General features: G+C 49.7%; 1 protein-coding gene across 1 annotated transcript in view; it reads left to right on the forward strand.

The window, feature by feature from the left end:
* Window positions 1–24,512, forward strand: part of Coro2a (coronin 2A) — a 57,359-nt gene that overhangs the window by 15,087 nt on the left and 17,760 nt on the right. Inside the window, exon 2 of the mRNA XM_057791009.1 lies at window positions 12,996–13,196. Coding sequence (XP_057646992.1) covers window positions 12,996–13,196 — 201 coding nt within the window. The remainder of the gene's footprint in view (window positions 1–12,995; window positions 13,197–24,512) is intronic.

Consider the following 24,512-nt stretch of genomic DNA (forward strand, 5'->3'; position numbering starts at 1 on the left):
AGGGCTGCACAGAGAAACTCTGTCTTAGGGAAGGAAGGAAGAAGAAAGAAAGACAGAAAGAGAAAGAGAATCCCAGGAGGTAATTTCCAGCCTGAATCGGAGCCATCCCCGTAGTCTGTGGTCAGGGAACTCTGATGTCTGTGAGGCTGTCACTGTAGAAGCCACAGATGGCTGGTGGGGCTCCGGGGACTGATAGCAGCAGCAGAAGCCAGAAAATTCCATTCCCAAAGGAGTGAGTTCTCCATTACTGGCAAGATGCAAGCCCCCAAATCTCAAGAGTTAAGCAGGAAAGGTGTGGAATGGGAGGCAGGGAGCCAGGCTGGCCCTGACTGAGCCTGGTCCAATCTGGGACTCTGGGCCTTCCTTTTGCTTCCTTGGCAATGCCAGGCCCGACTGAAAGGAAGAGCTAGTGGGTCTGCAGAGAATTAGATTCTGAGTGAGTCAGCATGGCGAGGTGCAGGATACAACAGACTTTCTCCGATTTCATCTCGTTGTAGGGAGATAGCGTGTGCGTGTGCGCACACACACACACATACACACGCACGCACGCACACACGCACGTCCAAAGTGCTGCCTCAGAGTAAAAGAACATGGCCACCTTTGTCCTGCTCCATCCCTGTCTGAGTCCAGGACACTTTTTACTGCAGACCGCTTAGATCTGAGCCTGGCTCATGGCAAGGACTCAGTAAAATTCTCCATTCTTTACACCTTTAATTTTTGGCCTTTAATTCTCTATATAGTTGAGGCTGACCTTGAAATTCTGATCTTCCTCTCTCTACTCAAGTGGCTGAGATAACAGGTGTGTACCACCACGCTTGGATTTCTGCAGCACTAGTGACCAACCCCAGGGTTTCATGCATTCTAGGCAACCGCTCTACCAAACTGTGCCCCAGCCCCAGCCCAGAGCTCCTTATTTAAAGCAGCTATAGCTTTTGAGTCACTTTGGACCAGGCAAGATGCCAAGGGTTTGATAGATGTTAAAGCATCTTCCAAACGAAGAAACCAAAAGAGGCCTCCCTGCCCATGTGTGGTGGGATGAAGTGTGAGCCTGGCAGGTGGGCTCCCAACCACATCCCTAATGGTTACATACATGGACCGCCATGTTTCCTAAGTAAATCGAGCCCCTTTTTCCCATTCTCCCTTCAAGGCTCCCTGCAACATCAAGAGGGCAAGCTGAATGCTAATGTATTCCCTTTTATTAGATGAAGTACAGGGGCCAGGGATCTTCCTTCTCTAGGGGACAGTGGTTGGGAAGAGCCTTCACTGCCTGGACCATCGGGCATCTTCTCAGGAAGAGAAGACCTGTCAGTCACCAGGCTCCCTGTGCCAGGGTCCCTCCACTCCCAAGAAGGCCCTGAGTAGCCAAGAAGACAAAGATAAGACAGCATCAGTGGGGAGCCACCTGTCTCAGCCCCCACCTCTAAGTCCACATCAGGAGCTGGCTCTGAGGCCCAGGAAAAGCTGGAGGTTGGGAGCTCCGCAGGGAAGTGGATGGAAAAAATGATGCTGTCCACCCCACCAAGGGAAAGTGGGTATGACCCAATCTGCCCCGTAGGGTGGTGGTAAAGAGGAGGATGGACAGTGACCTGGAGGGAATTTGCAGATCCTAAACAGGATGAAGGGCAGTGGTCCTTCCAGTACAGTTCCCAGACCCTGAGTCAGAAACTGTAAGGTGGGGATGTGGCGCCCATGTGACTAGAATCAGCTCTCCAGGGGTTTCAAATGTCAGACCCCAGCAAACACATGTAAACCAGGTGCTGTCACCTCCCTCAACCATTGGTCCTGGGGCAGACGCACCTCCTTCTGGGGACACTGTTATCTTTTTCCTGAACTCTTCACCCCCAGCTCCTGGCTGCTAGCAGTTGTAATCTGGCAGGAAAAGCTGTTTGGCCTCTGCCCTCCAAGCCTGCAGGCCCAGCCTTCTTGGAGGATCTGGGCAGAGCCTGGGGGCCTACAGCAGACGGTCCTGCCAGCTGTTGCTGACCTGCCTGGGGAATTAAGACTGACCATTTATCTCCATGGTGACAATCGGGTGAGAAAGAAGAAGGAAAAACTTCCCATCACCCTCCTTGTGAGCGCTGAGCGTTGAGATGTTTGTATCTGGGGTCTCGAGTCATAGGGTAGTCACAGGGTCACTCTGAGCACAGCCAAGGATGACCTCAGACTTCTGCCCTCTGCAGCAGCTGCATGCAGCACCTAACCTGCATGCAGTAAAGCCTGCTGATTTCCTTTTAGACCCGCCTAGCTTGAGGAAAGAAAATCCCCTCTCAGCCCAAGGGTTCTGGTTCCCTAAGAGCAGGCCTAAGACCCCTGCAGCTCTGATCACATGACAGTTCCAGTTACATACCTGGGTGACCCCTTTTGCTACAGGCCGATCCCCAGGCTGGCCTTCAGCACCCTGGCCAGCTGCAGCACCCCCTGCTCTCACCCTGCTCTGGGTACATGCCCAGACCCTCTTGCTTCTCATGCTCGCCTACATACCATGAACCCTACATGCATCTCACATACCATGCTGGGCCCGGCGGTGCAAGCCTTCCCTCTCGCCTGGGTTCCTTCCCCTTTCTGCAGGGCTCGCTTCTGCCTTGAAGCATCCTCCCAGTATTCCTCCAGGGTCCTCTGGTCACTGCAGCTTGGGGACTGGGACTGTAACTCAGTGGTAAGGCGTTTGGCCAGCATGCTTGAAGCCTTGGGTTCAGCCTCAGGAAAAAATAAACCGATCTCAGCTCAGGCCATTCAGCTGTGTTCTCCAGAAACGAGCTTAACGATTTCCTGTTGTCTCCCACACCCCAGTCAACTGAACACCCATAGTTGGCTGTTTCCACTTTGTCTTTATCTCTGGCCCATGGTTCCCAGTGTGGCACCAGGTTCAGAGGGCAATGGTAACCTCTGTAGGACTGACTGTGGGCCACTGATCCCCACAACAGGAAGTAATGACTGACTTGTGGGCTTGTGGGGATCTGTGACTCAATCCCCATCCTCGGTCAGAAGCTACAGGGCCTCACCCCTTCTGTGGAACAATAAACAAACATTTTCCCTGTGTATACTTGTGGGTGTCTCTGCCCAAAGGTAGAGCCGGAGAATATACGATCTATTGGACAGGGTGCAGAGGGTGGGGCCTGCAGGTTTGAACCTCCAGGAGGCATCTAGGAAGCTTCTTGGTGACCTTGTGGTTGAAAGTCCCAGATAAAGAACTTGAGGGCCAATAAACCTGGATAGAGTTTGTCTTGGGGTAATAAATAGGAAATGATTCTGTTCTGGGTTTCTAGAAGGTTGAAGTAGCAAGAAATCAGCCCCCTGTGTACTGGGACAGCTGACGGCCAGTGTACTGTCCTCGTGGGCTTTAGAGTATCTGGCTGTGTCCATGCCGGCTCCAGACCCTCTGTGCACCATCCTCCCTGGTGGACAAGTCAGTGTTGTGACCATTAATTGAGAGAATGGAAAAGCAGAGGGACACGGATCTGCCCAAGGTCACAGATCAGTGTCAGAGTTAGGGCTGTCCAACCTGCCGGGCATGCATGCTATGATGTGGACAGTTCCAGCCCCTCTGCTCAGAGGGCCCAGAAGAGTGACATTGCCAGCCAGGGTTCAACAGCCCCTGCTGGTGGACCCTTTGGTCTGTGGGTGAGCAAAGCAGAGGGAGGAACCATTTGAACTGGACAGTCTGTGGGTGGGAAGAGAAAGGGCAAGGAGCATCCTCTATGAGCCTGACAAGTGCAAGACATGTTGCATCCATCGCCCTGGCCCTCCAGAGTCTGTGGGGACAGTAAGATAGGTACGTTGTTGGCAGTGCAGGGGATGGATGGAACCCAGAGCTTCGCACATGCTCAGCAAGCATGTTACCATCAAGCTACATCCCCAGTCCTCTTTCTATTTTTATTTTGAGGCGGGATTTCACCAAATTGCCCAAGCTGGCTTGAACTCACTCTAGTCCAGGTTGCCTTGATTTTTGTTGATGATTTTTTTTTTGTTCAGTTTCTTTTTTTTTAATTATAATTTAATTACCATGTTTCTCCCTTCCCTTTCTACCCTCTAAACCTTTCAGCTCTCCTTCAAATTCATGGCCTTTCTTCATTAGTTATTACATACATATGTGTATACATATTACATGTATTTGGCTATACACATATATCCAAAATATAACCTGTTGAGTCCATATGATGTTACTTGCATGTATGTTTTTAGGGATGACCGTTGGTGTGCTCTTCCCTAGGGAGAACCACCTCCCCACTCCTGGCTTCCCTCAGTTGCCTAGAGTTCTTTGTGTAGGGTTGAGGCCTCATGGGCTTTTCCCCGTCCAGTTTGGGATGCTCGTTGGTGTCATCCTTGTTTGCCCTGGGTTTGGGCAGCCGTGTTGGTGAGATTTCCTGAGTGGAAACTTATGATGTTTTTAGGAGACACAATCTCAGAGCAAAGTCCCTGATCCTTTGACTCTTAAAATCGTTCTGCCCTCTCTTCCATGATGCTCCCTGAGCCTTGGGTGCAGGAGTGTTTTGTAGATGCATCCATTGAGTAGGGCTCTGCAACTCTGCATTTTGACTGGTTGTGGTTTTCTGGAGTGGTCTCAGTCTGTTACAAAGAGAAGTTCCCTTGATAAAGTGTGGTGTACTCTTACCTGTGGGTATAAAGACGAATATTTAAAGATGTTGGTTGTTACAGAGATTGTGCTGGGTTGGTAAATTAGTGGTTGTAGATCTCCTCCAACAGTAGATTCATTAACACTGCGTAATTGGGTAACTCACTGGTACCAGGCATAATATCTCTTTTGTTAAGCCAGCCTTAAGTCCAATTAGAGAGCTAATGGTTATCACCAAGGTCTGTGCGCCACTGCTGCCCAGGGTTAATGTGCCATGGTAGTTGTTGAGGTGCTTCGTGACTGTTGGCTGCTGTAAGCTTTCTCTCTCTCTCTCTCTCTCTCTCTCTCTCTCTCTCTCTCTCTCTCTCTCCCTCTCCCTCTCCCTCCCTCCCTCCCTCCCTCCCTCCCTCCCTCCCTCCCTCCGTGTGTGTGTGTGTGTGTGTGTGTGTGTGTGATATGTATGCAGGTGTTCACAGAGACCTGCTCTCTTGGAGCTAGAGTTGTAGGCTGTTGTGAGTCACCAGAGTGGGTCCAGGGACTCGGCCACTTGAAGAGAGCGTGCATTCTTCATTCCTGAACCATCTCTCCTGCCTAAGGCCTTGAACTTTTGATCCTCCTGGCTTGTAGCTAAGATTACAGGACTATTCTGCCAGAGTTCGTTTAGAACAACCTGTTAATAGGCTTAGCTGGACACGATGGCATTTCCAACTGTAAAGGCAGAGGCAGGAAGATCTCTGTGAGTTCAATGCCAACCTGGTCTACATAGTGAGTTTCCAGCCCGCCAGGGTGACATATTAAAAGCCTGTCTCAAAAAAGTTAGGGGAGAGGGTATGCTAAGGCCCACCAACAGCATGCAAGTCTTAAACCTGGGACTTCTCTCCCTGCTTTAGCTACCCCACCCCAAGTATGAAGATAGGTATTTCATACAGTGGGGTGGTCTGGAGGGGGAGTGTCATGGTGGAACCTGGCGCACGAGGAGGACAAGAGGCAGGGGCATCCTCAGAGTCTAGCGAGTGCCAGCCTCATGGCTTCATTTCAGATTCTGCAGGGAGAAGCAGTATGTGCCAAGATGGGGTAACCAAAATGCATAGTGGTCTGGGGGGCAGGGCAGACAGCACAGAAAGTGGGGAGCATAGGACCCACCACCCAAGTCCAGCAGAAACCTTTGAAGAATAAAGGCAACTCATGGTGGGACTTGAGGGGCCGCACGGGTGAGAGAAATAGGTCCCTGCCGAAGATCACAGCGATTAGAGCCTGGGTCTTGAACAAGGGGCCAGGCCCGCAGAGGATCCCTCAGTCATCTCTGGAGGTGTCCTGCCAGCTAACCCTGGCCCGCGCAGTTGGGTGGGGGAGGAAGAGGCTCTCCCTCCAGCCTAATCTCATCAGGAAGACTTTCTCTTGGCTACCGCCAGCCTCAATCTGTGTTTCCTATGGGCCTGTGGGAGGCCAGAGTGCCAGACCAGAAGGATGGGGGGAGGGGAGGCAGCAGGCTGACCTGAGAACTGGGTTCTGTGTGCGTTTGCTGGCTGCAGGGTGCTTGTTCCTGCGTTAGGATATTTGATGCCATGAAGGGATCCCGAAATTTGCCCTGGGCTGTGTTGCTGGACAAAACAAAGGGCTTCCTTCACTCTCCACCTCCCCAGACCTCAGCACATAGGTAGAGCCATATAAAGCAGTGGTTCTCAACCTGTGGGTTGTGGCCCCTTTGGGGGGCTGCATATCTGATATCCTGTGTATCACATATTTACATTATTATTCATAGCAGTAGCAAAATTACAGTTATGAAGTAGCAATGAAATTAATTTTATGGTTGGGGTCACCACAACATGAGGAGCTGTATGCTGGGGTTGCAGCAACAGAAAGGCTGAGAGCCGCTGCTCCAGAGGCTTCTGTTGGGCAGAGCTGTGGGAATTGGATGAAAACCTTGCAGTCCTTGGCTGGCTCCCCTCCCCACCTCCTCCTGGGTTACTTTATTGTAATTTGTGTGGATGCTGCTAGGGGATTGAGCCTGGAGCCTTTCAATAATTTCTTCTTTATTATTATTTTCTTTTTGAGACAGAGTCTCATATACCCTAGACTGGCTCAAAAATGTAGAAAATAGTCAAGCATGATCTTGAACTCCTGAATCTGCCTTTACCTCCTGAGCCCTGAATTGCAGCTGTGATGCCCACACCAGGTTTTATGTGGTGCTGAGGATGGAACCCAGAGCTTTGGGTATGCCAGCCAGCCCTAGCCCCTGGCTTACTTCAAAGTCGGCACCAGGCGCCCTATCATTTAATCTGTGCCTATTAAGCATTTGTCTCTAAGAGACAGACTGCAACCACAATATTGCTGCCACCCCAGAAGACAGCTAGTGACGTTGTTTAATATCACCGGGGGTCTCCAGGCAGTGGTGCCACCAAGCCTGACAACCTGAGTTCTTGAGTTTAATGTCCGGGTCCCAAATGGTAGAAAGAGAGAACGGACTCCTTAGTTGTCCTCTGACCGCCACACACGTGCATACCTGCACATACCAAATACATGAGTAGAATCTAATTAAATTGATATGGGAGAGTCTTCTGTTTTGTGTTGATTTCATTGGTTAAATAAAGAAACTGCCTTGGTCTTTGATAGGCCAGCCCTTAGGTGGATGGAGTAAACAGAACAGAATTCTGGGAGAAAGAAAACCAAGTCAGTCAGTCACCATGATTCTCCCACCTGACACAGATGCAGGTTAAGATCTTCCCTGGTAGATAATACCGGACTCACTGAACATAGCGGACAATGAGGACTGCTGAGAAGTCAAGAACAATGGCCCTGGGTTTTGATCCTACTGCACATACTGGCTTTGTGGGAGCCTAGGCTGTTTGGATGTTCACCTTAATAGACCTGGAAGGAGGTGGGAGGTCCTTGGACTCCCCACAGGGCAGGGAACCCTGACTGCTCTTAGGGCTGATGAGAGAGGGGGAGTTGATTGGGGGACGGGGAGGGATATGGGAGGCGGTGGCGGGGAAGAGACAGAAATCTTTAATAAATAAATAAATTAATAAAAAAAATCTTCCCTGGTAAGCCACCTTGTGGTGCTATACACATTATTAGAAATGGGTTAATCGAGATGTGAGAGTTAGCCAATAAGAGGCTGGAACTAATGGGCCAAGCAATGTTTAAATGAATACAATTTGTGTGTTGTTATTTCGGGACATAAGCTAGCCAGGCGGCTGGGCGGCAGGAACGTAGCCCGCCGTTCCCCACTACAGAGTGGCACCCAACGATTCCGTGTAATTATTTTGGGTAAAGCTAGCCGGGTGGCGGGAAGCGACCCGCCACTACTCACAACATTATATATTTTTTAAAAAAACCTGTCAGCCAGGGGCACACCTTTAATCCCAGCACTCGGGAGACAGAGGCAGGCAAATCTCTGTGAGTCAGAGTCCAGTCTGGTCTACAGAGCTAGCTAGGGCTACACAGGGAAACCTGTGTGTTTGGTTTTCCTTCAGGGGTCATTCTAGTTGCTCAGCCACTCCAGATTGACTTTCCATGGCTGAATGCCGTGACTCAGGATTCTGCTTGCTGTGGAACTTCATGTTGCACGTCACCCGTGACGTCTCTTCCAGTCTGGACAGATAGCATTGGCACTGTCACCTGTTAAAGACACAAGGCAGTTTTTCAAATTCTGTTCTGTCCTGTTGAGACAGGGTCTCACTCTGTAGTCCAGGTTGGCCTCGACTCACAGCAATCCCCCTGCCTTAGCTTCTGGAGTGTTGGAAATACATGCGTTTGCCACCAAGCCAGATGACCTTTCTGTCCTGGTTGTTGTTAGGTCTGAGGGATTCTATTTGTTCTGTTTGTCAATCCTTTCCCAAATATACCTCCCAGGTACTCCCCATTCTTCAGGCTGCCTTTTGCCCCACTGATAGAGTTCTTTTTTTTTTTTTTTTTTTTTTTTTTTTTTTTTTGGTTTTTCGAGACAGGGTTTCTCTGTGGTTTTGGAGCCTGTCCTGGAACTAGCTCTTGTAGACCAGGCTGGTCTCGAACTCACAGAGATCCGCCTGCCTCTGCCTCCCAAGTGCTGGGATTAAAGGCGTGCGCCACCACCGCCCGGCTGATAGAGTTCTTGATACATGAAAGTTCTCAATTTTCTCTAAGTCATTAAGTCCAGTTTATCTGGGTTTTCTGCCCACTGCTTTTGGTCACCACCAAATCTAATATCTTGAGTTTGGTCTTTAATTTCTCTAAGTGTTTTATAGTTTTAGCCCTTTGTTTTGGCTCTTTGGTTCATTTTGAGTTCTTAGGACTACAAAAATTCAACACACGGGATTTCCTGTGTTCTAGAACCTGCCAGTTGCCTCCTGGTGAACCCGTTTCTCCCAGCTTGGTGTGCAGACTAACACTGACTTGGTCTGCATGGGGTTCAGTGTCTGGGCAAGGCCTCTTTATAAAGAGCAGGAATAATGGCGGCTTTTTTACCGCTTATGATGCTGAGACGGACGGTCTCAAGGCTCCGCTACACCTTTGAGCCTCAGACTTGGCTACAGAGCGAGCCATGAGGAAGGCTAGTTAATATACAGCAGATTCTGCCCTGCACCCTAGGGTGCCAGATTCTGTCAGGGTGGGGTGGGGTGGGGCCCAGGAATTTACAGTTTTGGCAAGCTCCCTGGTGGTGTCACAGTGGAGACTCTACCGCGAGCCTCTGTGTCCCAGCCGCTGTAGGTTTCATTAAATGCACACAGGGATTTTCTGAGGACCTGACTGCTTACTGGGACACGGTTGTTTGTTTGTTTACTTTTTTGGTGATTCTGCCTGCAGCCCAGGCAGGCCTTGAACTTGTGTCTCTGTGGCCTTATCCTTACAAATGCTGGGGTGACAGGCTTGAGCTTCTGGTGGGATTCAGTCCATCCCAGTGTTCATCTGACCACTGTCAACCCTATTATCAGCCCTCAAATTCACCATAATTTCTCTTCCCATACTTGGGACTTTAGAAAAGAGGTGACCTCAGAGAGAGCAGTAACCCCCAAGAGCAGTGACCCAGATATTCCTTCCTTATCCTCAAATCCTGGGTACTAAGTAAGCCCTGAACCTGCCCTGGGTAGAGATTGGTGGCTGAATGAAATCATAGTCACCTCTCTTTACAAACCTTCTGGAACATTCTGCTTTGGAATGTTCTAATCTCTGGTTCAGGATGCTGGGCTTGCTCACTTGCGTAGCTTTCTCTTTCACAGGCAAGTTGTCCAAGTCAGGGCTCCTAGGAACTTAGCCATTGCCTGTGGTAGAGTGACCAGCTTGTCCCTGTCTGTCTGGGACATCCTCAGGTTTGGGGGTTTTGTTTGTTTGTTGTTTTTCTTCCAGTCCCAGACTTTAAACCCGGGGCCTTGTACATGGTAGGTAAGTGTCCTGCCACTGAGCTCTCCTCAAACCTCTTGTCGTTGTGTTTGTTTCCTGAGGTAGGATCTCACTATGTAGTCCAGGCTAGCCTCCGAATTGTGGCAGTTGTCCCTGTGCCTCCCCAGTGTTGGGATCCAGAAATCAAGCCACCATGCCCAGCTCCTTTTTTCATGTTTTTATTTTGAATCAGGCTCTTACTTCATTTCCCAGGCTGCCCTTGACCCTGCAAGCCTCCTCCACTTTGGCATCTTAGTTACAGCACAGAAACCCCTTGTCCAGGGAGCCATCCATGGTCCCTGGCAGACGAGTACAGTTGCTCACTCTCCTGAGGAACCCCCAGGCCTCCTCTTGCTTTGAAACCCTGAGGTCCTAGTGCCTGTGTCTCGGTGACACTTGAGATGGTTGCTGGCTGGAGAAGGGCAGAATTAAAAGATGCCTCGTGGCGAGAGGTTGTGGTTTCAGCCAGGGTTTGGCCTCAGATTGAGAGACTCTGTGTTGAGGGAACCTTTACCAGAAGGAAACCTGTGCTTTCTTCTTCCTTGTGAGATAAGAGCACACCATGAGAAAGAGCTGGGAAAGCAGAGGTGTGGGTGCTTAACCTTAACCCCAAAAGGACTACCTGGGGCTGCCCCACCTCGTCTGGTATGGATGGATGGAGGCCCTCGCTAGGAATTCTGGGTGCGGTAAAAAGAGACTTGGCAAACAGTCTTAGCAGGTAAAACAGATGACTGTGGAAGCTAAGGCCTTGAGTTCAGTGCTGGAACCCATGTAAAAAGCCAGATGCCATCGGGCACATCTGTAACGCTAGCACTTCTGTGGTGAGATGGGAGGCCAAGACAGGAAAATCAGCTGGAAGAAACAGCACCTGCCTCACCAAGACGAAAAGAGAGAACCATCTCCCAAAAAATTGGTCTCTGATCTCCATGGAGAGATTTTTCTCATCAGGGTTGAGGCCAAGGTCGGGGTCATGATGCTTGTTGGGATTTTAGTCTGGGTGTGGGTGCACCCCTAGTCAGGTTTTATTGTGTCCAGTCTGGATCTTTGAAGATCACTTTCAAATGAAATACTTCGGCTTGGTTTGGCTTTGTGAGACAGGGTCGTGCCAAGTAGCCCAGGGTAGCTTTGAATTTGCTGTGTACCTCAGACTGCTGGCCTTGGATTCACCATGTCGCCTGAGCTGACTTTTAAACTTTTGACCTGCGCGCTGGAATTTGGCATGTTTCACCACACCTATCTTGCCCTTCTAATCTCCCTCTTAATAACCAGGCTATGATAGAAAGTGGTGGTTCAGACCCTCCCACAGAACACTTAGAGGGAGCGGCCTCTGTGCCCACAAGGTCAACTCTTAAGAGGAAGAATCAAAAGAAAAACTTGAGATTTCAGATGTGGAATGGCTCTGGCAATAGCAGACTCCGGCCCAGCCCACCCATCCTCAAACCAAATCAGGTAAAGTCCTGCTCACCACGAGATCGCCAACAGTGGCACTAAGGAATACTCCATTGGATAATTTGTGCCCTTCACTCCTTGGGTTCCATTCCAGCTTCCTGCCGGGCTGGGTGAAGAAGGGGGCCTTGGAGAGCAGGCAGGAAAAGCTGTTGTTTGCCCCCACGTTCCCCACCAGCACCGTCACCCACACAGGTGCACTTGCGCACACCCGTCATGGCAAGAGGTACAGCTTTGACTTTCCACAGTTGCCGCTCATCCCTGTACAATCTTGATCCCGTGGTTCCCCTGCATCTCCGTCCCCCATTGTCAGATGGGGCCAGGACTCCCCATCTTCCTCTCAGGAGGGTTGGAGAGAATGAGACAGTCCCCCAGTCCACAGCCAGACATTGGGAAATACCCGCCAGGGCTGTCACACCTAGAGTCAACTAAGGCTTTGTCAGGGTGGAGATTTCCAGCCCCCAGCCTAATCCCAGGCCCTCAAGCCACTGGGCACACACGGATAGGATAGCAGCCAAGTGGAAGCTGTCCCAGTGCCCCTCCCGAGAGAAGGCTGCTTTGGAGGGATGATGTAGGCCCTGCCTGCTGTTGGGACAAGTGCCTACTAGCAGGGAAACTTAAACTGTGGCTCCTGAATTGCTGAGTCATCAAAGCCACCCATGAAGGCAGGGTCCCTGAGCAGAAGGTCCCGAACACACCTGGGACAATGCCAGCACCCCAAGAGTTCCCTGATGAATGAAGGCAAGTTGTGTGCACAGATGTGTGTACACGGTCACACAATGCAGACACTCCCGTGCTGCGCACAGAGGGCCTGACCTTATGAGATGTCTCTTACCCCCACCTCTGAGACACCTCCCCCATTGCAAAGGTCTGGACAAACCTTGATAATGGAAACAAGGACTGGGGTGGGGCAGATGGGTATTGGCGATCGCGTTGCTCTGCACTGGGTGGTTTCGTCCATCCGTGGAGAGCAGCAAGTCCCTTTCCAGAGGCGAGACACAAGTCTGTGAGACAGGTACTTAGGTCAGCCCATTTTATAGACAAGAGTATGGAGACCCCCAAGGTTTATGTCATTTGTCCATCCCTGTGAGGCAGAGTTAGAACTGGAGGCCAGACCGGCTGGCTGCAGAAGATGCACTGGTTCTTGCTTAGTTGGCAGGAGAGCTTGTCTGGAGAGAAGAGTTGGGGGTGGAGGCTGTAGCCGATATTCTGTGGTCCCTCTGCTTTGGGGGGGCTCGTACTTGAAAAAGAAACAGAAAAGCCTTAATATATCAGCAAACAGATCAATAATAATGACTCCTCGGATAGCCTGCTCACCTGGCTGTCCTTCATAGTGGACCTCTGCCTTTGTAGAACTGGCCCCTGTCACCAGACTTGGTAGCACAACCTGTAATCCTAACACTCAAGAGGTTAAGGCAAAACAATCACAAGTTCAAGGCCATCCTGGCCTACGCAGTGAGTTCCAGGTCAGCCTGACCTACATACTGAGACCTTGCCTCAAACAGAATCAGCAGTGACACCTGACCGCTGCTCCAGCTGTGCCTGTTAAGTAAGCCTCAGGTATGCCCCTTGATGAGGCAGTGAGCCTCACGCCCGTTGGTCCCTCCATCCCCTGCAGATGTCATGGCACCCCCAGTACCGCAGCTCCAAGTTCCGACACGTCTACGGCAAGCCCGCCAGCAAAGAGAACTGCTACGACTCGGTGCCCATCACGCGCAGTGTCCATGACAACCACTTCTGTGCCGTGAACCCCCATTTCATCGCTGTGGTCACTGAATGCGCCGGCGGGGGGGCCTTCCTCGTCATCCCCTTGCACCAGGTAAGAACCCTAGTGATCCCAGGGCCCCGACTCATCTCTAGAGCCTACGGGACTGATGGAAAAGATAGGGAGCCCAGTCTGAGTATGATTGAAGGCCTGGCCTGCTTTCCTAGTTGTGTGAGCTTACGTCAGCCAGCTCTTTGAGTCTTGGTTTCCTTCTTGGGGAAGAACCTTTCCTTCTTGGGTGAACGTTCAGCAGCTGGCCCAGCCCCTTCTAAGACCTTCTCTCATGCATGCGGAACAGTGCTCACTCCTGTTTTCTCTCTTGAATGAAATATAATTATTAGTACATTGCTGGACTCGTGTGAAATGGGAACTTGCCCAAGCTACTTCCCCTTCCTGAGAGGTGGGGATGGGAGGCACAGAAACAAGTGTTGGGCTAGAACCTACATTGGAGAGGGAACCAACAGGCAGAAGGGCAAACACTTACCCTTGGAGCCAGCAGTGGGCCATGAACCATTAATGTCACTCAGTGTTTGAACTTACAGAGTGACAGGTTCAGAGAGATCACCCTAATAGCGGGGTCTTTGTGGGACACCAGCGCTGAACCTGCCTTTGGCAGACCACCTGAAGAGGCAGGCCTGGGAGAGAGGGGGGCTCCCAGGCTGCACTTCTACCTCATGGCCAAAGGGGCTGGGGAACCATGGGAAAACAAAGCAGCCCACAGACTTAGATCAGGCAGCTGAGGCGTCACCAAGACTGGCAAGCAAGAGTCTGCTGAAAGGCCAGAAGCAGGCCTGGAGCACCGAGGACTTGCGCAGTCAAAGCCCCGCGTGACATGAGTTCACAGGTTGCTTTCCTCCTCCCGGCACCGAGGCTTTAGAAACCAGTGACCACAGACAAGTTCAATGAGGCCAGCTGTCCCCTCTCGTTTGGAGTGTTTGCTTGCTTGCTTCTTCGTGACAGGGTCTCCTGTAGTCCAGCTCTTTAATTCTGTGTAGCCAAGGTCGGCTTTGACCTCGCCTCCTAAATTCACCCCCGAGGGTGAGTTTCAGGTGTGTGCCACATTTCCAAATTTATAAGCCAGAGGAGGAATCAAAGTGAAAATCTGCTTACTTTGTTTTTGGTTATTTATTTATTTAGTGTGCATGCATTCCTGTGTGTGTGTGTGTGTGTGTGTGTGTGTGTGTGTGTGTGTGTTTACGTGCATGCCACAGCGCAAATGCGAAAGCCAAAGGGCAGCTTCTAGGAGTCAGTTCTCACCCGCAGCTTGTGGAGGTGGGGTCCCCATTATTATCTCTACCGCTATGCAGCTTACTCCAGGCTAGCTGGCGCTCCAGCTTCTAGCTGATTCTCCTGTCTCCTCCTCCCATCTCCTAGAATACACAAGAGCACTGCCACAACCAGTTTTTTGTTTTTGTTTGGGGTGGGCTTTTGGTTTGTTTGCTTTGTTTTTCAGTTCCTTGGGACAGGGTCTCACTAAGTAGCCCTGTATCACCTGGTACTTGCTGTATAGACCAAGCTGACCTCAGTCACAGAGATTCACCTGCCTACGTTTCTCCAGTGCTGGGATGAGAGTTATGGATCATCACACCCAGCATTTTAGGTTTTGTTTTATTTTGTTATTTGGAGACAGGCAGCTCTGGCTACCCTGAAACTCACTCTGTAGACCAGGCTGGCCTCGAACTCACAGAGATCCACCTGCCTCTGCCTCCCTAGTGCTGGGATTAAAGGTTTGCTCCTCCACCACCTGGCCATATTAGCTTTTTATGTGGGTTTTGAGAATTGAACTCAGATTGTCAAGCTTACACAGCCTGAAGCATCTGGGCCCTTTTTTTTTCTGCCTGGATTGTGTTGTTGTAGTTTTCCATTGGCTTTAATCACAAGACATGGTAACACCAAGGGACACCCTAAAGGGTCCCCTGACTAGCTGGGCCACAGCCTGTAAGCTGCTTTAATAAACCCCTTTGTGTATATGTATGTATGTGTGTGTGTGTGTGTGTGTATGTATGTATGTATATATATATAAATTCATCCAATCAACTTTTTTTTTTTTTTGAGACAGGGTTTCTCTGTAGCTTTTTTGGTTCCTGTCCTGGAACTAGCTCTCTTTGACCAGGCTGGCCTCGAACTCACAGAGATCCGCCTGCCTCTGCCTCCCGAGTGCTGGGATTAAAGGCATGCGCTACCACCGCCCTCCAATCAACTTTTTTAAATAGTGCTAGAGATCAGACTTTGTACTTGCTAGTTAAGTGTTCAACCACAGAGCCACATCCCCTGTGAAGTGCAAATTTCAAATGCTTGTAAATGAGTGATAATCAGATGAATCTATAAACACCAGGCATTCAAGGGATGGATCCAGCCAGGGGGGCACAACACTAATGCTTCCATTAGAGAAGGAGAAGACTGAAGTTAGTGAGGGAGCATTCAACCTTAGGGGTAAACAAAGGGAGCAAACCCAAAGAAAGCTGAGGGGGGGGGGGATAAAAGGCAGAAGTCAGGGGAGACGGCCCAGCAGTTAGGAGACCATCGGCAGTTCCAGGGAACTCAAGTTTGGTTCTCAGCGTCCACTCCTGGCAACTCACAGTGCCTAGAACCAGTCTCCACAGGTAGCTGCACACATTCACATACACACACACATACACACATGTACACATGCATTTAAAAAAAAGCAGAAGTCGAGCAAGCCGAGGACCGTAATCTGAAAGCATGGGTGAAGTGGGCAGACTCCTGGTGTTCTGATTCAAGTAGGAATCAAAAGCTTGGACAGTCCTGCAACCATTAACAAATCGACCAATAAAACACTTCCCTCAAAGAAACAATGGAAAGAAGTGGTAAATTGTGATGTAGAAGAAAAAGATATTTGCTTTGTGTGTGTGTGTGTGCGTGTGCACATGCACGAGCTCGAGTACACTGTGCACAAGTGCACATGGACACCAGAGGTGCTCAATCCCAGGAACTGGAATTGTAGCTGTTAGCTGCCTGACGTGGGTGCTGCAAACCAAACTCTTGGGTCCTCTATGAGAGTAATCTTCACTTTTAACTATTGAGCCAGCTCTTAAACACCATCCCATTTTGAGACAGGGTCTTACTCTGCAGCCTATGCTGGCCTCAGATTCATGGCAACCATCCTGCCTCTGCCTCCAGAGTGCTGGGATTACAGATGTGAGCCACCACACCTGGCTGAGGGTATTTGCTTACTAAAGAATTCAGTTCGTGGGGTCGAGGATGAGGCTCTGTTGGTAGAGTTCGTGCTAACATGCATGAAGCCGTGAGCTCTATCCCCCAGTGCTGCATAAACCCAGCATGACTATGCACACCTATAATCCTAGCACTCGGAAGTGAGGGTGCCAGGGTTAGAAGTAAGATCGTCCTCGGCTAGGTAAGGAGATTGAGGGTAGCCTGGGCTTCATGAGATCGTCTCAAAAAAAAAAACTTGAAGGAAAAATAAGGGTTAGCAAGCAATTGAGTGTGAGAGTATTGTTCATATTATATACCAAGTGGAAAAACCCCTGTATCAGTAGATAAGTTGCTGTCCAAAGTACTTAGCATACATAGCCACATACAACAATCTCACATTGAGATTACAAAGTACAGATGCTGTCATCCCATTTCCCTAAAATTAAAAACAGTTGTACTATAAGGAACAAGTAATTAAGTGGTAAATTTTCAAAGAAAACCAAGTTAGGGAATACCATGAGAACCAAGACACTAGTTCCCTCCTGCAGCAGGGAGTGGCTGTGAAGCCAGGCACCCCAAAGGTTCCTACACTCTAGTGATGGCTCCTGTCATGACCTGGGAGGGCTGGGTCCTGTTTATCTGTTGGCTTATTGCCCAAGTGTTCATGTGACTGAACATTTCAAGTCCATGCCCTCTGGGGCATGGTTGTTGCATTTTACAGAAACAGATACACATAAGAACAATGCCAGGGTAGATACCATTACAAAGTCCTGCGGAGCCTTCAGGGTGGAGATGGCTCTGTGATTAAAAGCACTGGCTGCTCTTCCAGAGGACTCAGGTTCGATTCCCAGCACCTACAAGGCAACTCACAACTGTCTGTAACTCCAGTTCCAGGGATCTGGCACCCTCACACAGACATTCATGCAGGCAAAACACAATGCACATAAAAATAAATAATTTTTAAAAAGAGGGACTGAGAGAGGAAGAAAATGAGACCAAAAAAAAAAAAAAAAAAAAGTCCTACAAAGCTTTCAAGGAAGCGATTCCTCTAAACTATTCCGAACTCTTTCAGAAATAGGGAAAGGGGCTACTTACTCCCTCTGGTGTTCTGGGAAGTTTGCATAACCTTAATTCCAAAACCACATAAGGACAGAACAAGAAATGCACAGATCAGCTGCCCTCCAGAAGAGGAATGAAACCTGACTAGCAAAGATATTCTGCCTACAGAGGGGGCACATGTGATCTGGAGAAGTGGCTCAGTTAGGGGAGTGCTTGCTTGCCTGCTGTTCCTGGATCTCCAGGTTCGATCCCAGCACCCCAGAAACGGGACATGGTGGAACATGCCTGTAATCCCAGCACCCCAGAAACAGGACATGGTGGAACATGCCCATAATCCCAGCACCCCAGAAACGGGACATGGTGGAACATGCCCATAATCTCAGCACCCCAGAAACGGGACATGGTGGAACATGCCCATAATCTCAGCACCCCAGAAACGGGACATGGTGGAACACGCCTATAATCCCAGCATTTAGGATATGGAGGCAGGAGGCTCAGGCTTCAAAGGTTGCTTAGCGCATTCAGGGCCAACCTGGGATACATGAATGAAACGGTATTTTTTTTAATGATTTATTTAACTTTATGTTCATTGGTGTGAAGGTGTCAGATCTCGTGGAACTGCCTTTTCAGAATGCTGTGAGCTGCCATGTGGGTGCTGGGAATTGAACCCGGGTCCTCTGGAAGAGCAGTCAGTGCTCTTAACCGCTGAGCCATCTCTCCAGTCCGAAACGGTATTTTTTAAAAACAAAGGAAGAAGTTACATCTGCTTTAAGGTAGACTTATTTTAGAATCTAAAGGTGGCTTGCTAGGAAAATCATCGTTTAACAGCTGCAAGGGGGCACTTACAATGACCCCTGTAGATGCAGAAAGAGCTTGGCTAAGGCTGCATTTGAGCAGTTTCAGTCAGTGATACACTGTTACTTTGGGAAGGTGGCACATCTCAGGGGAAGCACAAGCCAGATAGCTCTCTCTGCTCACACATCACCAACAAGCAAGAGACCATAGCCCCACCATCCCTTTTCTTTTGTGAGACAGATCTCCCAGTGTAGACCACACTAGGCCCAAACTTGGAATCCTCCTGCCTCAATCTCCTGAACACTGGGAGATTCTACTGTTCCCACCCCAGTCTCCTGCCAGGGGCATGCCCCCAGCCACCTCCTGTTAGGCCCTACTTCCTCAAGACTCCCCCACATCCTAGTCACACCTACCGGGGACATCATCTTCAGCACAGACCTTCTGAGAGCCACTCTATACCCAAAGTGTAGCACTGGGAATCAAAGGTAATTGTGAGCCGGGCAGTGGTGGTGCATGTGTTTAATCCCAGCACTCCAGAGGCAGAGGCAGGCGGATCTCTGTGAGTTTGAGGCCAGCCTGGTCTACAAGAGCTAGTTCAGGACAGGCTCCAAAGCTACCGAGAAACCCTGTCTTGAAAACTGGAGAAAAAAAAATGTGGCTTCCCAGTTATTAACCTTTGCCGCACTGCAGTGAGTGCGTGTGTGTGCGCGCGTGTTTATATATGCGTGTGCTTGGAAACAGTTATCGATCTAACCCTTCACCCCCAAATACTGCCCATCAATCACACTCTGTAAGAACAGGGCCATTTTACAGAACTACTTCCTGGAAACTAAAGGATCTGTGAAGGAATGAGAGCATGCAGTCCACATTCAAATTTCCCGTTCATTGTCCCTACCCTTACACTGATTTCTACCTGATCTAGACTCCAGTTCAGGACCACGCATTACATTGAGTTTTCGTGTCGCCTTGTCATCTTTTAAGGATCTTACATATTTTGTATTTAAGGAGCGATGGCTGGTGATTTTGTAGATCGTGACTAAATTTAGATTTGTCAGGCTCTTGCCTCATGATTGGACCACTTGTGTATTTGTGGCTGGAATATTATACACAGTGTTGTTCCCTTCTGGTTCGCTGCACCATGGGTCAGCGGTGTACTCTTGCCCACTGTTGGACTGTTAGCCTTGGTAAATAACGCCAGCATGACACACGTAAAGGATACAGTCATGAGCGTTCTGTCGAAAAGTAATGGCCCGTGATGGCTGCCGAGATGACTCAGAGGGTAAAGGTGATTGATTGTCATCAAGCCTGGCAACCTAAGTCCAACCCCTGGCCCCTAAATGGTGGAAAGAGAGAACTGACTCCTGAAAACGTCTCTCGTGTCCACACGTGTGCTATGGCATGTGTCCAGACATGCAAATGTAAACAGAGTATGTAGTCGATTGTTTTAAAAAAATAGCTAAATATAAAACTCAGAATTTAAAAATGAATTACATTTGTACATTACAGAAATAGCAAATGTCACTAAACATTTCTAGTAGAATAAAACTTGCACACCTAGCCGGGCATGGTGGCACACACTTTTAATCTCAGCACTCGGGAGGCCGAGGCAGGAGGATCTCTGTGAGTTTCAGATCAGCCTGATCTATACAGTGAGTTCCAGGAGAGCCAGGACTACATAGTGAAACCCTGTCTCAAACAAACAAACAGACACAAAGTTTGTTTTACACAAACAAACCAGGCTTAGGAGAAAATTACAGAGCACTATTGAAGGACTCATAAAAGACGGCATGAATAACTGGAAACACATACCAGGTTCATGGATAACCACTCTGTAGCTGAAGATGAGACTTGAACAGATCCACCTGCCTCCCCCTCTCCTGCTCAGGGATTACATAAAGGCCTATTCCTGAGGCCCAGTACATTCCCCTTTCCTAAAATACACCCCACAGAATGTTTCTTGCTTAGGACTCTGTGCGGGGTGGAGGGGGGGCTCGGTGCCTCCACTCCCACCTGTAATGTTATGAGAGAGGGGGAGGGGTGGGCCTTGTTTACTGCTGTGCTGGTTGCTGCCAGATTTTCATTGACTGAGCCAATTACCTAACCATTGTTCAGGCTGCTAAGCAGCGTGGTTCTCAATGGCCAAAGGAAGGGCCCCCGACAGAGGTGTGGAGTTCTCTGAGAACAATTCCAAACGCAGTCTGACCAGAACTGAAGAGCAGGCTTTGAAAATGAGGAAGCAAAGAAAGAGCCCTGGAGAAGCAGATTGGGCTTTGCCAAAAGGGCCTTGACTGCCAGGGCGAGACGTGGAAAACTGTGCTCTAGGGAGATGAAGGTTTACAAGCTGGAGAAGAATGAGTCAGAGAGAGATGTACAGGTCACTGCTGGAGGAGCTGTCTACAGGTCAGGGATAGAGGGGCCTAGAAGCTCCTCGTTTGCCGCAAGTTTCTCCCGACTCTGGGTACTTCTAAAAGGTTTTGTCCATCAAATGATCTACATTCTTCACTAATTAAGGAATTAATTAGGGCTGGGAGTGTAGCTGGGTAGGAGAATCCACAAGGTTGTGGGTTCGATCCCCAGAGCAGGAAAAAGAAAACGAATTGGTTTACTACTCCAATTCTAATTTGCATTTACTACTGATGAAAATATCAGCGTGTTCAGGCAATGCATATCAGGTTTGTGTGGTGGATGATGACAAGGGTTGGGGGGCCTGCTTCACCCAGGATGGTTCAGGAAGGCCTTCTTTAGGAGATGCCCCTAGACAACGGCTTTGATGCTGAAGAACATGTTTAGGCAGAGCGAGAAGCCAGTGCAGAGATCCTGACTGCCTTTGAACTGACTCCCTTCAACCAAGAGTACTGCAGTTCAGTATCACAGCCTTGGTGAGGGTGTGTGTGTCACCCCACAGACCTCTCCTTGGCCTATTGCACAGACACTCCTCACCACCCCCACTTCCTCCTTCACCCCTGGCGAGTGCTAATTCGTTCTCCACTTCATTACTGTTGGCATTATAAGGCTGGGTAACTAGGACTGGACAGCCCTGCCACCTTTGCATTTGAATCATTTGGCACTGGGGACTCACACACACACACACACACACACACACATACTGCCAGGCCATCAGCAAGCACTCCAGTGTGGCCCTGAACTTGGCTGTTTTCACTCAGCCCAGGTTCTCTGGACATCCACCCATATGCCCGCTGGCTGGGAGACTATCATCGGAAAGGGAAAGGACACCCCCACGAAGATGTGGAAGGCTTTTCAGGGCAAGTTGCCCTCACCTGTCTTTACGGCAGCTGGGTATATGATCTTGTGCTGTTACGGTTCTCAAAGGGTGTAATTTATGAGATTTAAAAATGTAGCGAAGCTTAAAATTTGAAGTTTGAAGCTAAATAAGATATATGACCAGGGTTATTTACTTTTCTTAAAAAGTTTTCTTTTGGAAATAAAATCCTGAGGTGTGTTGTTTAAAAAGATGAGGAGCGAGCACTGACACAAGACCCCAGGCATTCTGTCCCTAAGTAAACAGCGTTCATTGTTTGATGCTCTTGTTTTGTTTTGTTGTTTTTTTGTTTTGGGCGATGTTGAGACAGGTCCCTACATTGCCTTGGCTGTTCTAGAACTCAGTATGTAGATTAGGCTGGCCTGGAACTCACAGAACTCCTGCTTCTGCCTCCTGAGTGCTGGAATTAAAGGCTTGTGCCACCATGGCCAGCTAGCTGTTGCTTTTTTTTGGTTTAGTTTGAGCCCTGGCTAACCTGGAACTCTCTGTGTAGACCACACTGGTCTTGTACTTATGACAGTTTTCCTGCCTCTGCCTCTCAAATGCTGGAAGTACTGGAGTCCACCACCATATCTGGCTTCTTTTTCCTTCCCTTTTCCCTTCCTTCCTTTCTTTCTCCTTCCTTCCTTCCTTCCTTCCTTCCTTCCTTCCTTCCTTCCTTCCCCACCTCTCTCTCTCTCTTGCTCCCCTTTCTTTTTCCTTTCTTTCTTTCTTTCTTTCTTTCTTTCTTTCTTTCTTTCTTTCTTTCATTTTTTGCTTTCAACATCCTTATTTGAGATGCTTCTATGAAAACACACTTTATCTCTGTAGGCGGTTTTGCTTTTCTCTTTAGGAAAGGGCCTCCCTACCTAGCCCAGGCTTGCCTCAAGCTTGTAGTCTTCCTTGCCTCAGCCTCCCAAAGACTGAATTACAAGGTGTGAGCTACCACACCTGGCCACATCTAGGTTTTCTGAGCAGGCACTAAAGATAGAGAAAGAGACAGGAACCCACCTGTGCCCCTTCCCCTAGAACTCAGCAGCACGGCAGCCCTTTGTAACATAGTGTGTGCAGGGGTATTTGTGCAGGCTGGGGCCTCACCCACACTGCTTGGAGGAAGCATTGCTCCTCGTCCAGATTGGCTGCCAGCGCCCTGTGCACCATAGATGAGAAGCCTGTAACTGGGTATGGCTAGAAAGCCACCTGTTCTCTTAAGCCCCTGCGGCTGCAGAGCTTTGGCTGTTTATGCGCGGGTTCCTCAGGCTGCAGCCAGGTCAGGCCCAGAGCCTGGGTGAAAAGCAGCATAGCCCCAGTGCCCTACCGGAAGTGCAGGGGAGAGCCTGGCTTGGGAAATGTCTGACATTGCCACAGCTTCCTGTATGTACTAGGTGTTACCATAGTACCAGGCTGTCCCAAGCAGAGATTCAAGGCTCATAAAGGGTGCCACCTCAGGCAGGGTGCCTCTCCCCTGTGCCCTGTGCAGTGAGCCTCTGGAGGAAGGCCAGAGGGTGAGTTTCACAACCTACCCTGCAGCCTTGGCAACCAAAGCCTACTGGGGTACAAAGGGGAATGGCAAGGTGTGGGCAGAAACTGCCTGGAGCTTCCAGACAGGAATGGGATGTGCTTCTAGATCTGGGCCTGTACCAGGGCCTCCCAGGGCACTAGGGATGTGGACTTTGGATGGGGTATGGAGGAAGAAAGGAGAAAGGAGGTGAGTCCTGGGCCATTGCTGCACAGGGACCAGATCAAAGAGACCCAGGGCCTGAGGGACCAGATGGGTCCCATGACTGTGCTGCCCTAGAGGAAATAGGACAGTTCACTGGGTTCTCGGAGGCAGACTGGCCCTCCTTCAGCCACCATAGGTAGTGGTGTGTCTGTTCCTGAACTCATGTACGTGTGTGTGTCTGTCTGTGTCCATGTGCATATGTGTGTGTTTATCTGTGTGCATGTGTCTGTCTTTTTATCTGTGTATTATATATTCATGCATATGTCTGTCTCTGTGTGTCTTTTGTGTGCATGTATGCAAGTGTATGCATGTGTGTATGCATGTGTGTGCACATATGTCTGCATATATGCACATATGTGGTTGTGTGTGCACGCACATGTATGTGTGCTGTGTGTATTGGTGTGTGGATACATGTGGGTGTGCACGCGTGCGTGCATGTATGCACATTTGTGTGCATGCTTAACTCTACCCTCACCCCTGGAACAGTATGTTCTCACACTAAGTATATCCCGGGGCCCTGGAACATACCAAGCAACAATTAAAGTTGGGTGTGTTTTGGGTGTAGCCCAGTGGTAGTAAAGGCTGCCTAGCATGTATGACACCCCGGGTTCCTCCCCTTCACCCACAGAGCTTTAGTTGGGTAGTTGATAGCCCAGATGAAGGGAAACAGGCTGGTTTGTGAAACGTTCCATCCCAGACAAGTTCTCCGTCCATATCTGTACATCTCCTCCCTCACCCCCACTGCAAGTGAATTTTTTTCCTGACCCTGTTCTGTAGAGAAAGAAACTGTGGGCCTGAGCAGAGCTCAGAGGCCCAGCTTGAACAGTAAGGAGTGGTAGGGTTGGGGTGGGGGGTCCAACCCCAGGAAGCAGGAGTCAGATGAACTGTACAGCGTGACCTTCCTCTACCTTCTCTCCTACCCTTGCCTCCCGTCTTCACCTTGCACCTGGGGGACGTTTGAAGCTGTTAGCTTACTGTTGTAGCAATGTGCCATGGCCCTGGGCAGCCCTTCCCGTCCCAGGAGCTGGGCCTTACCCCCCACCCCCACCCCTTCATTCTGCCTTGTCGGGACTGCAACTTCCTGCCCTCTCCACCTGCCTCAGGACAGCCCCCTGGTGGCTTGTAGGCCTCTTGGTAGCCAGCTCCCGTGGCCAGCCAGGCTTCTCTGGTTTGAGATTCACCCCTGAATTAAAGCTTGTGTCCCAGTAAACCAGAGGCCCGTCCCTGGCTGAGTGCTCATCTAATTTACAAAAAGGTAGAAATGGCTTCCTGATTATAAATGTCCCTCCCTGACAGGCTTTTAGCAGCCCTGACTAATGTCACCAATGCCTGAGTCTTGAATGACACAGACAGCCCCTGA

Source organism: Chionomys nivalis, chromosome 16 (assembly GCF_950005125.1).
Source record: "Chionomys nivalis chromosome 16, mChiNiv1.1, whole genome shotgun sequence".
NCBI classification, from domain to species: Eukaryota; Metazoa; Chordata; class Mammalia; order Rodentia; family Cricetidae; genus Chionomys; species Chionomys nivalis.